The 15,649-nt window shown below is 45.8% G+C and overlaps 1 protein-coding gene across 3 annotated transcripts in view; it reads right to left on the bottom strand.

The window, feature by feature from the left end:
* PDE2A (phosphodiesterase 2A) overlaps nucleotides 1-15,649 on the bottom strand; it is a 296,539-nt gene that overhangs the window by 18,974 nt on the left and 261,916 nt on the right. For all 3 annotated transcript variants that reach the window (XM_087895695.1, XM_087895696.1, XM_087895697.1), the window contains 10 exons: nucleotides 13,410-13,478; nucleotides 11,976-12,106; nucleotides 10,305-10,416; nucleotides 7,747-7,786; nucleotides 7,427-7,490; nucleotides 6,563-6,641; nucleotides 5,111-5,288; nucleotides 3,667-3,779; nucleotides 3,298-3,375; nucleotides 2,317-2,439 (listed from right to left, as the gene is read on the bottom strand). In XM_087895695.1, coding sequence (XP_087751821.1) covers nucleotides 2,317-2,439; nucleotides 3,298-3,375; nucleotides 3,667-3,779; nucleotides 5,111-5,288; nucleotides 6,563-6,641; nucleotides 7,427-7,490; nucleotides 7,747-7,786; nucleotides 10,305-10,416; nucleotides 11,976-12,106; nucleotides 13,410-13,478 — 987 coding nt within the window. The remainder of the gene's footprint in view (nucleotides 1-2,316; nucleotides 2,440-3,297; nucleotides 3,376-3,666; nucleotides 3,780-5,110; nucleotides 5,289-6,562; nucleotides 6,642-7,426; nucleotides 7,491-7,746; nucleotides 7,787-10,304; nucleotides 10,417-11,975; nucleotides 12,107-13,409; nucleotides 13,479-15,649) is intronic.

The raw sequence follows: 15,649 nt of genomic DNA, 5'->3' as shown, positions 1-15,649 counted from the left end.
CTTCCTTCCTTCCTTCTCCTCCTTCTCCCTCTCCCTCTCTCTCCTCCTTCCTTCCTTCCTTCTCCTCCTTCTCCCTCTCCCTCTCCCTCTCTCTCCTCCTTCCTTCCTTCCTTCTCCTCCTTCTCTCTCTCCCTTTCCCTCTCTCTTTCCTTCCTTCCTTCTCCTCCTTCTCTCTCTCCCTTTCCCTCTCTCCTCCTTCCTTCCTTCACTCCTCCTCCCTCTCCCTTTCCCTCTCCCTCCTCTTTCTTCTTCCTCCACCTCCTCCCTTCACTCCTCCTCCTTCTTCTCCTACCTTCTTCTTCTCCTCTCCTCTCCTTCCTTCCTTCCCCCCTCCCTTCTTCTCCTCTTCCCTTTTTCCCCCTCCCTCCTTCTCCCTTCCCCATCCCTTCCCTTTCCCTCTCTCTCCTTCCTTCCTTCTCCTCCTTCTCCCTCTCCCTCTCCCTTTCCCTCATCTCTCCTCTTTCCTTCCTTCCTTCACTCCTCCTCCTCCTCCCTCTCCCTTTCCCCCTCTCCTCCTTCTCTCCTTCCTTCTCCTCCTTCTCCCTTTCCCTCTCTCTCTTCTTTCTTTTCTTCCCTCACTCCTCCTCCTCCCTCTCCCTTTCCCTCTCTCTCCTCCTTCCTTCCTTCCTTCTCCTCCTTCTCCCTCTCCCTTTCCCTCTCTCTCCTCCTTCCTTCCTTCCTTCTCCTCCTTCTCCCTCTCCCTCTCTCTCCTCTTTCCTTCCTTCCTTCTCCTCCTTCTCCCTCTCCCTCTCCCTCTCTCTCCTCCTTCCTTCCTTCCTTCTCCTCCTTCTCCCTCTCCCTCTCTCTCCTCCTTCCTTCCTTCCTTCTCCTCCTTCTCCCTCTCCCTCTCCCTCTCTCTCCTCCTTCCTTCCTTCCTTCTCCTCCTCCTCCCTCTCCCTTTCCCTCTCTCTCCTCCTTCCTTCCTTCCTTCTCCTCCTTCTCCCTCTCCCTCTCTCTCCTCTTTCCTTCCTTCCTTCCTTCACTCCTCCTCCTCCCTCTCCCTATCCCTCTCTCTCCTCCTTCCTTCCTTCCTTCTCCTCCTTCTCCCTCTCCCTTTCCCTCTCTCCTCTTTCTTCTTCCTCCACCTCCTCCCTTCACTCCTCCTCTTCTCCTACCTTCTCCTTCTCCTCCTCTTCCTTCCTTCCTTCCCCCCTCCTATCTTCTTCTCCTCCTCCCTCTCGGAGGACCCTCTGAAGTTACTGCTGATCCAGAATGTAATGGTGTGCCCATGTGACCACAGTTACACGGACAGTCACGTGGCCACTGGTGGCCTTGCAGGCGTGACTCCAGATGCTGGTGGCCCCTGACGAGGGTAGCTTTTCCTGCTCTGGGGCCTGCCCAGGTTCTCAAGAGCCCTGACCTTCCTGGCTTCGAGCGGGTGCCATAAAAACAGAGGGGTTTGTTTCCACCAGGGACTCCGCTAAGCTTTCATTGGCAGCTGCCTGGTGGATGGTCCTTGGTGCCAAAGGATTTCATGGGTTCATTATTTGATGTTTGATGTTTTCCAACCTGCATAACCTCCCCTGAGTCCCTTGGGAAGTGTGAGGTTGTAAAATGGGGCAAAACCCACTTGACAAGTTGTTTAGCTTAGCAAAAGAAATGTTGGGCTCATTCATTCAATGAATGATTAAATGAATGAATTGATCAATCAATGAATGAATAAATGAATGATTAAATGAATGATTAAATGAATAAATCGATCAATGAATGAATGAATGAATAAATGATTAAATGAATGAATTGATCAATGAATGAATGATTAAATGAATGAATTGATCAATGAATGAATGAATAAATGAATGATTAAATGAATGATTAAATGAATGAATTGATCAATGAATGAATGATTAAATGAATGAATTGATCAATGAATGAATGAATAAATGAATGATTAAGTGAATGAATTGATCAATGAATGAATGAATAAATGAATGATTAAATGAATGATTAAATGAATGAATTGATCAATGAATGAATGATTAAATGAATGAATTGATCAATGAATGAATGAATAAATGAATGATTAAGTGAATGAATTGATCAACGAATGAATAAATGAATGATTAAATGAATGAATTGATCAATGAATGAATGAATGAATGAATAAATGAATGATTAAATGAATGAACTGATCAACGTTTGAATGAATAAATGAATGATTAAATGAATGATTAAATGAATGAATTGATCAATGAATGAATGAATGAATGAATGAATGAATGATTAAATGAATGAATTGATCAATGAATGAATGAATCAATCAATCAATCAATCAACCAAGGTGCTTTAAGCAGGCAAATCAGAACTCATGTTTACCATTGATGTGTCGTCCTCAGGAAGGGATCGTGGTGTGTACGTGAATTGGGCGAAGTTCGGGTCGATTTGTGAAACTGGGGTGATTCCTTCGTGGAGAAGTTTGGTGTGCTCATCTTCAGATACCTGGAAGAGGAAAGGGACTCAACATTTCCAAGTGGAAAATGGATGGGTGACTTCTTCTGATGAAGCAACAATGCCAGGCCCCAGAGAGCGACGGGAGGAGACACAAAGTGGATGGATGGATGGACAGATAATACATAGATAGATAATGATAGATAAATGATGGATGAGATAAATATAGATATAGATGAATGATAGATAAGATAGAGATGATAGATGATAGATAGATGGATGGATGGATGATAGATAGATAGATAGATAGATAGATAGATAGATAGATGATAGATAGATAGATAGAAGGATGGATGGATGTATATAAAGATAGATACTGTAGACAGATACAGATGATATATAGATTGATATACAGACATACAGATCGCTCTCTGTCTCTCTGTCTCTATTGCTCTATAAAATCAAGTAAAAATAGCAAACGGGTGCAAATCTTTTACTCAAAACTTCCTCAAACCTCCAAGTAAGTTACACAGACTTAATCCACATATCAAAGGAGGAGGTCTGCAAAAGAGTTAATTAAATTAGGTCTCCCAGCGGAACTGCATGTTCACAAGAATACATACCCACACACACACACACACACACACATGCCCCTCAAGGGTCACCCTAGAATCAGCACATAGATACTTCCACTCTCAGGACAAGCTCCCCTCTAATATTATGTCGCTGTACCCCATTTCTCTGTAGCTGCCCCTAAAGCCAGACCTCCTTGCTTTTAGGGAATAAATATTTCTGCTTCCCTCCCAGCTTTCTGGATCTAGTTTTTATTTATTCCTGTGCAACTCCAGCTTGAGCTGGAACCCCAAATTATCCTTCTGACCAGGTCCTTCATTTTAGCCTTTGGATTACCTTCATGTGATACATCATCATCTCGTTGGCCAGGTGGCTTCGGTACTGAGCCTCATGGACCTTCTTGTAGAGCAAGGACTGCAGGAAGAAAAAGGGAAGGTTTTTTTTTTCAGTCCATCCTGGTGCATGCCACTTCTCTGAGGGAGATATTAATAAGTTAATTTTCCAGGGATTTTTTCCCCCAGAAGCCTCCTCCCAGAAGGAACCAGGTTTATGCGAAACCTTCCATCTGGATGCATTGAGATCCTGATCCTGGAATTTCCCAGTGGATCCATCTGAACCTCTGCACCCAGAAGCTGCTCGGCTCCACCTGGACAAGAGCCAAGAGCCATCGGGGGAAAAAAAAAAAAGAGAATAAAACTCACGTACATGAGCAATGCTGATACCACAGTAGATGGAGAAGGCGGTGGCCAGATCCTCGTCGAATTTGCTAAACCATGGCCCGTTGATTTTATTGACGAGCTCGGCCACTCCAATCACCTCTGGAAGATAAAAGAGTGATGGGGAGGAAGGAGGAGGAGGAAGAAGGAAGAGGAGAAAAAAGGAAGAGGAGAAGGAGGAGGAAGAAGAAGGAAGAGGAGGAAGGAGGAGAGAGGAGGAAGAAGGAGGAGGAAGAAGAAGGAAGAGGAGGAAGGAGGAGAGAGGAGGAAGAAGGAGGAGGAAAAAGGAAGAGGAGAAGGAGGAGGAAGAAAAAGGAAGAGGAGGAAGGAGGAGAGAGGAGGAAGAAGGAGGAGGAAGAAGAAGGAAAGAGGAGGAAGGAGGAGGAGGAAAGAGGAAGAGGAGAAGGAGGAGGAAGAAGAAGGAAGAGGAGGAAGGAGGAGAGAGGAGGAAGAAGGAGGAGGAAAAAGGAAGAGGAGAAGGAGGAAGAAGAAGAAGGAGAGAGGAGGAAGAAGGAGGAGGAGGAGGAGGAAGGAGGAGGAGAAACCACTTAAACCTTATTTCTCTAGAGCAGGGGTCTCCAACCTTGGCAACTTGAAGACTTCTGGACTTCAACTCCCAGAATTCCCCAGCCAGCAAAACTTATCTTCTTTCCTTTTTCCTCCCTCCCTCCCTCCCTCTTTCCTTTTCCTTCCTTCCTTCCTTCTCGTCTTCCTTCTCTTCTTCCTTCCTTCCTTCCTTCCCTTTCTTCTCTTCCTTACTTTCTCTCTTGCTCTCCCCTTTCCTTCCTTCCTTTCCTTTCCTTCCTTCTTTCCTCGCTCCTTCTCTCCCTTCTTTCTGCCTCCCTCCCTCTTCCCTTCTTCTCTCCCTCGTTCCTTCCTTCCTTCCTTCCCTCCTTTTCTTCTCTTCCTCCTTCCTTTCTCCCTCTCCCTTTTCCTTCCTTTCTTTCCTTCCTCCCTCCCTCCCTCCTTCTCTCCCTTCTCCCTTGCTCCCTTTCTTCTCCTTCTTTCCTCCATTGTTCCCTTCCTCCCTCCCTCCTTCTCTCCTTCCCTCCTTCTCTCCCTTCTCCCATTTTCCTTCCTTCTCTCCCTTTTTCCTTTCTTCTTCCTTCCTCCCTTGCTCTCCCCCTTCCTTCCTTCTTTCCTTCCTTCCTTCTTTCCTCCCTTCCTTTCCTTTCCTCCCTCCCTCCCTCCTCCTCTCCCTTATTCCTTTTCCCCCTCCCTTTCTTCTCTTCCTCCTTCCTTCCTCCCTCGTTTCCCCCTTTCCTTCCTCCCTTCCTCTCTCCTACAGATTGTGACTCCTCCTGACCACTTTCCCTGCCTTCAAAGACAAGCCCCCTGCCAGTCCAGAATGCCCATCTCTGGGGATGGTCTGAAGGCGTCCTGGCCAGGGTTGCCCAGGACTCATGTGTCTCCGCCATCAACGGGCTGCTCACCCTGATTCTCGTCTTTGATGGGGAAACAGAGGATGTTCCTGGTGCGAAACCCGGTGCTGTCGTCCACGCCGCGGTAGAAGAGGGGGTGAGAGTAGGCGTCTTTGATGTTGAGGATCTTGCCCGTGGTAGCCACGTGGCCAGCGATGCCCTGATCGGCTGGAATCCGGATTTCATAGCTCTGTGGAAGAGTACCAAGCAAGCAGAATCTGCTGGTTACTCCAAATTTTAAATTTGGGGTTTTAAATTGAGCCTATCATTTAATAATTTTAATTATTTTTAAATTTTGTCTGTCTCTGTGCTTTTAATTAGGCTGTACACCGCCCTGAGTCCTTCGGGAGAAGGGCGATATAGAAATAAAATAAATAAATAAATAAATAATAAATATATCTCGGTTTTGCTTTACTTATTTCATAAGACGACACAAAGAGCGGAACAAATATAAAACGGTGACGAAAGGAAAAGGAGAACGTGGAGAAAAGAAAGCAACACAATAATAGTAATTTAAATTTATATATTTAAATATATAAAGAATAATAATTATAAGGAGAGAAGATTAGAAGTATAAACTATATATAAAACAAATGCATGGAGTGGAACAAAAATGTATATAACATGAATGTAGAAATGTATAATATTAAAGATATAATTAAAATATATAGATCTCTATAGGGGGGAGGGGAAAAAAAGGAAAATGAGGAGAGGGAGAAGGAGTAATAGATTAAGATATAGGGGAAGAAGAATAAAGTGATAGATGGAAGACCACTATGAAACAATGCTTAAAAATGATAAGATACTTATATGTTGTATGTTGTGTAAATGTCATATATGTGTTATAATAAAATTACACATTTTTATAAAAATAATAATAATTATAAATAATATATTATAATTATAATTATTATTATTATTAATAATAATAATAATAATTTAAATTATGCATAGAGAAAGATGCTTCTGGTTTGCATTGTGGAATCAGTGTTTCTCAACCTTGGTGACTTTAAGACCTGCGGACTTCAATTCCCAGAATTCCCCAGCCAGCCATGAATGATAGAGTTGGAAGAGGCCAGAAGGGTCATCTAAGTCAAGGGGGTCTCCAACCTGGGCCACTTTAAGCCTGGCGGACTTCAACTCCCAGAATTCCCCAGCCAGCTTCTGACAAGCCAAGTCAATGGGGGAAGCTGGATTCGCTTAATGACCACGTGATTCACTTAACAGCTGCATGGATTTGCTTAACGACGGCGGCAAAAGGAAAGGGAGGGTTGTAAAACCAGGCACGATCCCCTATTAATCTTCCTTAGCGATGGAATTTTTGACCTCAGTTGTGGTCGTAAGTAGAGGACTATCTGAATTAAGTCGTCTCTCCTTCATTCGGAATGACAGAAGGTACCCTGGAGGTCATCTAGTCCAACCCCCTCGTTTCTTTCCACGCTCGCATCCTACTGCTTTTCTCACCTCGTCATCCACCACACCGCCGTCAAACACCTTGGCCACCAACTCATGGCTGCTTCGGTCCAGCAGGAAAACCGAACATCTGAAAGGGAATCCCATGAGGGAGAAGGGGTTAGGAGAGAGCCTGGCGGAGGGAAAAGGGGGAAGAAGGGAAACTGAGGCGCAGGGACAGCTGGGCCCCATTCCGGGGGTCCTTGGACCAATTCCCCACTCCAAGAGAATGGGCAGCTCTGCCTATCAGCAGAGAATGGCTAGAGTGTACTTTGTTTCTATTCCTTCTCTATTTCATTTCTTCCCTTCTCTCTCTCTCTCTCTTCCTCCTTCCTTTCACCTTCCCTCCTTCTCCATTCCTCCTCCCTCCCTCCCTTCTATCCTCCCTCCCTCCTTTCCTTCTCCTCCTCTCCCTTTTTCCTTCCTTCTTTCCTCTCTTTCTCCTTCCCTTGCTTCTTTCCATCCTCCCTCCTTCTCCCTTCCTTCCTTCCTTCCTTCCTTCCTTCCTTCCTTCCTTCCTTCCTTCTCTCCCTCCCACCCTCTCTCCTTTACTCCCTCTCTCTCTCTATCTCTCCCTCTCTCCCCTCCTCCCCATTTCCCCCCCACTTTCTATTTTTCATCGATTACTCCACCCAGAGAGTCACAAATCAGAAGTGGAGCCACCCAAGGAAATTCTTGAAATAACTTAAGTATAAAACCGGGAAACGCCCCATGCTCTCCCCTCCAGCATTTGGAGATACTGCGAGCAATCCAAAGACACCCCTCTCCTCTCCCCCCACCCCGTGGCTGTTTGGGCTGTTCCTCAAGCATGTCGCTCCCCTCCCCACGAGGGGCCGGCTGTGACCACCAGACTCTCCTGGCCAGGATGAAACCCACATTTCAGCATTGCTGAGATTACGGGCTTCCGTGATGATTTCCTGTAGCAGCACCGAAACGTCATCTGAAAGAGGAACACGGCGGAGAGAAGCTCAGAGAACCAGATGGTGGACTCAGACACATATTTTTGGGTGGGGGGGCTTATTCCCACCCCACCTCCACTGGAAAGGAACCCTGCCAGGCAGCCCACCCCCAATTTCAGGGAATACAGCCAAATCAGCAGAACATCTCAGCGGTGGGTCTGGAAATGGAGACATCCCAGTTTTCAGTGTCTGGTTTCTCCAGCCCTTGGCCGGTGTTGGGTGGCCTTGGATACCTACCCAGGTGAGTGAAAAGGTTCTTGGCCACTTGCAAAAGAGCCTGTGAAGAAGAAAGACAGGTGAAGGCACTCGTTCTTTCTAAGGTGTTTTTGGGAAAGGAGACACACTACTATCTCTTATCCCAATCCTAAACTGCTCAGAATAAAGGAATATCAGAGCTGGAAGGGCCCTTGGAGGTCTTCTAGTCCAACCCCCTGCTCAGGCTGGGAACCCTACACCACTTCAGACAAAGGGTTATCCAACCTCTTCTTAAAAACTTCCAGTGTTGGAGCATTCACAACTTCTGGAGGCAAGTTGTTCCATTGGTTAATTGTTCTAAGTGTCAGGAAGTTTCTCCTTAGTTCTAGGTTGCTTCCCTCTCGGATGATTCTTCATTCAAATTGAACATAAAATCATAGGACTAGAAGGGACCTTGGAGATCTTCTAGTCCAACCCACTGCCCCAGCAGAAGTCCCTAGATACCATTCTGGCTGTCCAAACTCTTCTTCAAGACCTCCAGTGATGGAGCATCCATCGTTTCTGGAAGCAAGTTGTTCCTCTGATTAATTGTCCTCACTGTCAGAAAATTCTCCTTAATTCCAGATTGGTTTTCTCCTTCATCAGTTTCCATCTGTTGCTTTCTTGTCCTGCCTTCTGGTGCTTTGGAGAATATTTTGACCCCACTCTTCTTTGGGGCAGCCCCTCAAATCCTGGAAAACTGCTATCATGTCACCCCTGGTCCTTCTCTTCATTAGACTAGACACACCCAATTTCTTCAACCGTTCTTCCTGAGATCTGAGATGCAAGCCTACAGGAGATATCTTGAAACCTTGCAGGAGTTCAATGGGTTATGACCTTCAGAAGCTTCAGCAGCTGAAGACCAGCTTGTCTGAAGGAGCACCACTTTCTCCTATCTGGATCTGAAGGCCTTGCAATCAAGACCTTCTCCAGATCCATCCCATCACCCAAATAGAGGAGGTGAGGTGGGTCTCTGTTAAGGAGGAGAGCTTTTTCTGTGGTGGCATCCCATTGAGGGCATCCTGGCTGGCACCCCCGTTACCATCATTCTCACCCTGGGTGAAGAGTTTTTTTTTTAATTTTCCTAGACCTCTTAATCTGATTTTAATTGTGTTTATGTCCTGTGATTTTAGATTTAGATGACTGCCTTTCTATCATCCCAGGCCTTTTAACTGGCTTAATTGTATTTTAATGACACTTTAATGTACGTTGTTTTAGTCTTTTGAATGACTGCCTTGCAGCTGTCTTGTTTCCACTGTGTGATGCCTTTGCACTTTATTTGATTTTATGGGTATAACTGTGTTTTTATTGTAAACTACCTAGAGATCTTCAGCTGTCAGGCAGTTTAAAAATTTTAAACAAAGAAAGGAATGAACCAATTTTATTTCCCTACCTCCTGATATCTCTACAGTTTTAAATTTCTGGGCATTTATATCTCGGAGGACCTCTCATGGACTGTTCTGTCCCTTCCCACGAGTGACCTTGCAGAAGCTCAAATGGCCCGGCAGTAACAAACGCAGGCTAGAGAGTTTGAAGCTGGCCCTTTAATAAACAGGGCCAAGAAAGATGTTGCAGTAAGAAACGGAGTGTCCCCCACCCAAAAAAACCCCCAAAAGGGGTTCCCTCTCCGTTCCTCAAACGCCAGCTTTTTGAGGGACCTCTTTATTCCAGATAGTAATAGCAATAGCACTTAGACTTATATACCGCTTCATGGTGCTTTACAGTCGTCTCTAAGCAGTTTACAGAGTTAGCCTATTGCCCCCCAACAATTTGGGTCGTCATTTTACCGACCTCGGAAGGATGGAAGGCTCGGTCGAACTTGAGCCTGTCAGGATCGAACTGCTGGCAGTGGGCAGAATTAGCCTACAATGCTGCACTCTAACCACTGTGTCACCAGGAAGGAGAGTGAGAAAGGGAATAAGAGAAGAAGCAAGGTTTCGGTTTGTGGACTTTGCCATCAACTCACAGAGGATTCTTGGTTAAAGTGCTTAGTGGCTTTTTCTGGCACTAAAATATAAAAGATTAAAAATTGCTGAGATTCTGCAAGGTTGCTAGATCTCATGAGGCGGCATTGCTTGCAATCCTGGAAAGGGACGTTTGACTTTTCACCTACTTATTTTCCCTGGAGATAATATCCCCTAGGAGATGGGATGGGAGGGGGGAAATTCCTTTGAGCTGGAGCAGTAGATTAGGGGTAGAGTGGCTTGGAAGATGGCCAATGAGTGCAGGGGAGTGGGGAACGGAAAGGGAGGGTTTTGGGTCTGGAAGTCAGTGTTGGCTGCGATGCAGTCGGAGTTAGAATGTCGTGCTAAATAAATGGGAGTTTTCTTCAAAGACTTTGTTTGAAATGCAATTTATTTGAGACGACCTCGAAACCTGACACGCGGGAAATCTCAGAGTCGTCCTTCACCCCTTTGTGCCAATGTGACGTATCCCATAAACTGTTCTTTGAGGAGCTCCTTTGTTTTCGGCGGGTGCATTACTTGGAACGCTGACAGCTCATTCTCGGGGCTACCTGGGGGATAACAAAGGCCACGGACAGGTGGGGGCGCAGCCCTTACCTGACACTCCCACTTGAGTTTCTGCTCCTTCTGGAAGGCCAACGTGCTGGTCAACACCGTCGAAGTGTAGCAGAAGCAATGCTGGATTTTGTAGACGTCGGCTTCGGTGTAGCTGCCGGAAACGGAGAAGAGCAAGAAAGAGGATTAGAGGACTGGAAGCTAAAATATCTGCTAGCTGCAGTTCAGCAGTTCGAATCTCACCAGGCTCAAAGTTGACTCCGCCTTCCATCCTTCCGAGGTGGGTCAAATGAGGACCCAGATGGTTGGGGGGCAAGAGGCTGACTCTGTAAACCGCTTAGAGAGGGCTGTAAAAGCACTGTGAAGTGGTATATAAGTCTAAGGGCTATTGCTATTACCCTTCCTCCCTCCCTCCCTCTCTTCCTCTTCATTTCCTTCCTTCCTTCTTCTTCCATCATTGTCCTTCCTTCCTTGCTTTCTTCCTTCCTTCCTCCCTCCCTCCCTCCCTCCCTCTTCATTTCCTCCCTTCCTTCTTCTTCCCCCATTCTCCTTCTTCTTCCATCATTCTCCTTCCTTCCTTCCTTCCTTCCTTCCTTCCTTCCTTCCTTCCTTCCTTCCTCCCTCCCTCCCTCCCTCCTTCCTTCCTTCCTGCCATGGTGACGCAGTGCTTGAGAATGTAGTATTGCAGAGTAATTCACTGCTCACTGCCAGTAGTTTGATCTGACCGGCTCAAGGTTGACTCAGCCTTCCATCCTTCTGAGGTGGGTAAAATGAGGACCCAGACGGTTGGGGGCAAGAGGCTGACTCTGTAAACTGCTAAGAGAGGGCTGTAGAGCACTGTGAAGCGGTATATAAGTCTTAAGGGTTAGTGCTAAGTGGAAAGGGTGGGAGGGAGGGAGGGAGGGAGGGAAGGAAGGAAGGAAGGAGGAAGGAAGAAGAGAGAATGGGAGGGAGGGAGGGCCATGGTGGTACAGAGATGAGAATGCAGCATTGCAGGCTATGCCAACTGCCCGGAGTTCGATCCCGACCAGCTCAAGGTTGACCCAGCTTTCCATCCTTCTGAGGTGGGTAAAATGAGGACCCAGATCGTTGGGGGAAAGAGGCTGACTCTGTAAACTACTTAGAGAGGGCTGTAAAAGCACTATGAAGCGGTATATAAGTCTAAGTGCTATTGCTGTTGCTAAAATATATGAAGAACAGTTGCAGGAATTGGGTATGTCTAGTTCAGGGGTCTCCAACCTTGGCAATTTTAAGCAAAGCTGGCTGAGGAATTCTGGGAGTTGAAGTCCACAAGCCTTAAAGTTGCCAAGGTTGGAGACCCCTGGTTTAGTTTAATGAAAAGAAGGATTAAGATAGCAGTCTTCCATGATCTAAGGGACTACCATAAGGAAGAGGGGGATCAACCTGTTCTCCGAAGCCCCTGATGGCAGGACAAGAAGCAACGGATGGAAACTCACCAAGGAGAGAAGCAACCTGGAATTAAGGAGAAACTTCCTAACAGTGAGGACAATTAACCCGTGGAACAGCTTGCCACCAGAAGTTATGGAAGCCCCATCACTGGAGGTTTTCAAGAAGAGACTGGACAGTCAGTTGTCTGGAATTGTATAGGGTCTCCTGCTTGAGCAGGGGGCTGGACTAGAAGACCTCTAAGATCCCTTCCGTTATTCTGTTAAAGACCCTGTTCCTCGGAGTACGACCGAGTCCCCAACTCACCTCTCTCCACCAAGTTTGTTGAAGGCACAGGCCAAGGCCACCACCTGGGAGGTGGCTCTGCTGACCACAGGGACACACAGCATGGAGGTCACCTCAAAGCCCAGCATGTCGTTCAGTTGCTTGTGCTCTTCCTGGAACGAGAGAGGACAAAGGTTGGCGTGAACCCACCAGCTGAGGTTTCTCTCCTCTTCGTCAAGACGCCCTACGGAGAGAGCCTGCTTCATTTAGGGGGGCGAAGCAGCCACGGAATCCCTCGTTCCTTTCCCAAAGGGTCCTTTTAATTAAGAGGCAATCAAACCCTTTCCTGATGGGCACGGCAGGGGAAAGGACAGGCAGCCCTCGGCTGGCAAACAGGAGGTAGGATGAGGGCAGTTTCCTCCCATGTTGTGACCTTTCTCGCCATAGCTGTTAAGCGAATCACCACCGTTGTTAAGTTAGTAACAAGGTGGATAAATGAATCTGGCTTCCCCGTGGACCCTCATAACTATGAGTCAGAATAACAGAATACTCTCAGTTTCTCTCTCTCTCTCTCTATGTATCAACCATCCAATATCTATCTATCTATCTATCTATCATCCATCCAACATCTATCTATCTATCTATCTATCTATCTATCTATCTATCTATCTATCTATCTATCTATCATCCATCCAGCATCTATCTATCTATCTATCTATCTATCTATCTATCTATCTATCCATCTATCTATCATCCATCCAGCATCTATCTATCTATCTATCATCTATCTATCTATCTATCTATCTATCTATCTATCTATCTATCTATCTATCATCCATCCAACATCTATCTATCTATCTATCTATCTATCTATCTATCTATCTATCTATCATCCATCCAGCATCTATCTATCTATCTATCTATCTATCTATCTATCTATCTATCTATCTATCATCCATCCAGCATCTATGTATGTATGTATGTATGTATGTATGTATCTATCTATCTATCTATCTATCTATCTATCTATCTATCTATCTATCTATCATCCATCCATCATCCATCCCTCTATCATCTATCTATTGATCTATCGATCTATCATCCATCCATCATCTATCTCATCCATCCATCCATCATCCATCCAGCTAGCTATCTAGCTATCTCTATCTAGCTATCTATCATCCATCCATCATCTATCTATCTATCTATCTATCTATCTATCTATCTATCTATCTATCTATCTATCTATCATCCGTCCATCCATCATCTACCCTATTTTCCCCAAAATAAGATATCCCCTGATAATAAGCCCAATCAGTCTTTTGAGTGCATGGCAATAAGGCCAAGTGCTTATTTCAGGGTTCAAAAAATATAAGACTAATATAGTATAAGTCTAAATGAACTGTTGTAAGTTGAGGACCACCTGTATTATGACCCAAAGGGAGGAACCCAACCCTATGTTTCTGGTGGACCTACCAAGGTGATGTCTTGCAGGATAAGCGATTGCTTCACTTCCACAACTTTTCCCAAGTGTCCAACGGTTAACTGGGTGGAAAACAGAAAGAGAGAGAGAGAGGGAGGGAGGGAGAAAGAGAGAGGGAGGGAGGGAGGGAGACAGAGTTGTGGGGAAGAGAGATCATGAGAACAACCAAACACAGAGACTGGGGTGGAGGTAGGACTTCAGAGCTAGGAAACCGAGCTTTGGTGGAACATCTGAATGGTTGGAGATGACTCTTTCCCTTTGGTGGGACTTCTGGAGAAGACGATTCCCTTCCCAAGGTAGAGGTCAACCAAGGTTCTTGGGATCTATGAAAAGTGGTCTCTGCATTCATATGAGAAGGTCCATCCATCATCAACAAAATATAGTCTTCGGAACGAAAGGTGTAAAATAAATGAAGGCCAGAACTGATTTGGGACTTGATTGGACCTCTGTCCTGATAACAGGGGTCGTTTCTTGCCTGTCTTATGATTCCATGGAGATGTAAGCTGCTCAAAATTGCTAGAGGAGATCACGGAGAACAGACCATAATCCAATAATAGCAATAGCAATAGCATTTAGACTTATATACCACTTCAAGTGCTTTTATGGTTTGCAGATTCAGCCTCTTGCCCCCAGCAATCTGGATCCTCATTTGACCCACCTCAGAAGGACGGAAGGCTGAGTCAACCTTGAGCCTGGTGAGATTTGAACTGCCAAATTGCAGGCAGCCGGCAGTCAGCAGAAGTAGCCTGCAGTACTGCACTCTCACCACTGTGACACTTCGGCTCATGCTGTAATGGAGAATATTTGTAGCTCAGGGTTGACCTGAGGGGTCCTTGGTGCTCTCTGAGCTTGTTTTCTTGCAGACGTTTCATGACCCAACTAGGGAACATCATCAGTGCTAGTGACGGTGTTGCCTAGTTTGGGTCATGAAATGTCTTCAAAAAAAGCAAACAAGCTCAGAGAGCACCAAGGACGCCTCACAAACTGTAATAAATGCAAATTGAGAAACAAATGTCGGTCTTCTCACATTTTGATTTTATGGGATTTCCAACAGGAGAATCTCAGCGTTGAGGTGCGTCAAGCAAAAAAGGCCACCTACATTGTGCCAGATGTTCTTCTCGCCTTCTTAATCCTGAGCGTTAAGTCACCGAGATTTCCCCAGATTTAATTAACTTTGGACTGACTGGTGGGATTCAGAATAATCTGTTGCTTCGTTTCTAACCAAAGCCAAATTTGCCCCAGTTCAGTAAAACGCTGGAGACAACACAACACGCCTCCTTCATATCCGCGTCCTGACATCACGCACATCTACAAATTTGGAGAGATGTTTATTTTATTTTATGGAGTTGTTTTAAGATGATTTAAGGTTCTCCTCGTTTGTAAATATGTGTGATGTTTGGTCAGTTTGGCCTAGTGGTTAGGGCACTGGGCTAAAAGTAGGAGTTGGTGAGTTCTAGTTCAGCTGGGTGGCTTTGGGCCAATCACCAGGAGACAGTGAGTTCTAGTCCCGCCTTAGGTATGAAAGCCAGCTGGGTGACTTTGGGCCAATCACCAGGAGACGGTGAGTTCTAGTCCCACCTTAGGTATGAAAGCCAGCTGGGTGACTTTGGGCCAATCACCAGGAGACGGTGAGTTCTAGTCCCATCTTAGATATGAAAGCCAACTGGGTGACTTTGGGCCAATCACCAGGAGACGGTGAGTTCTAGTCCCGCCTTAGGTATGAAAGCCAGCTGGGTGATTTTGGGCCAATCACCAGGAGACGGTGAGTTCTAGTCCTGCCTTATCCAGGAAAGCCAGCTGGCGACTAAACAGTAAACACACACGCACACGTTATGACACAAAAGAGGGCTTGTAATGTTACGATCCCTCATTTCATTGTATATATAAATGGATTAAATTTAAAAAAATAAATAAAATGGGAGGCCACCACAAGGGAGGCCAAGTATTTCTCGAAGGAAGTGACTAGGAGAGAGAGAGCCCTTGAAAGCAGTTGAGCCCAACTGGGATCAACCTCTGGGCAGCGTCCGACCACATCTGTGTGAAGATGCCATGCAGAGCTGCCTTGCTGGGTACGTCAGCTGGAGGAGAACATCTACAGAACATCGAAGACTGAGAATGCTCCAAGATGATTGACCCAAAGTCTTCTCTGTGCCTGGACCCGCCAACCATTAAAGATCATGGAGGAATCATGAACCTTGGTCTTCCCCCAAAGAGAAATTCTCCCATTCTTTGC

The sequence above is a fragment of the Pantherophis guttatus genome, chromosome 5, assembly GCF_059756535.1.
Source record: "Pantherophis guttatus breed Tessera chromosome 5, ASM5975653v1, whole genome shotgun sequence".
In the NCBI taxonomy this organism is placed as follows: domain Eukaryota; kingdom Metazoa; phylum Chordata; class Lepidosauria; order Squamata; family Colubridae; genus Pantherophis; species Pantherophis guttatus.
The sequence above is the reverse complement of the archived record's forward strand: the minus strand, read 5'-3'. Positions and strand labels throughout refer to the sequence as shown.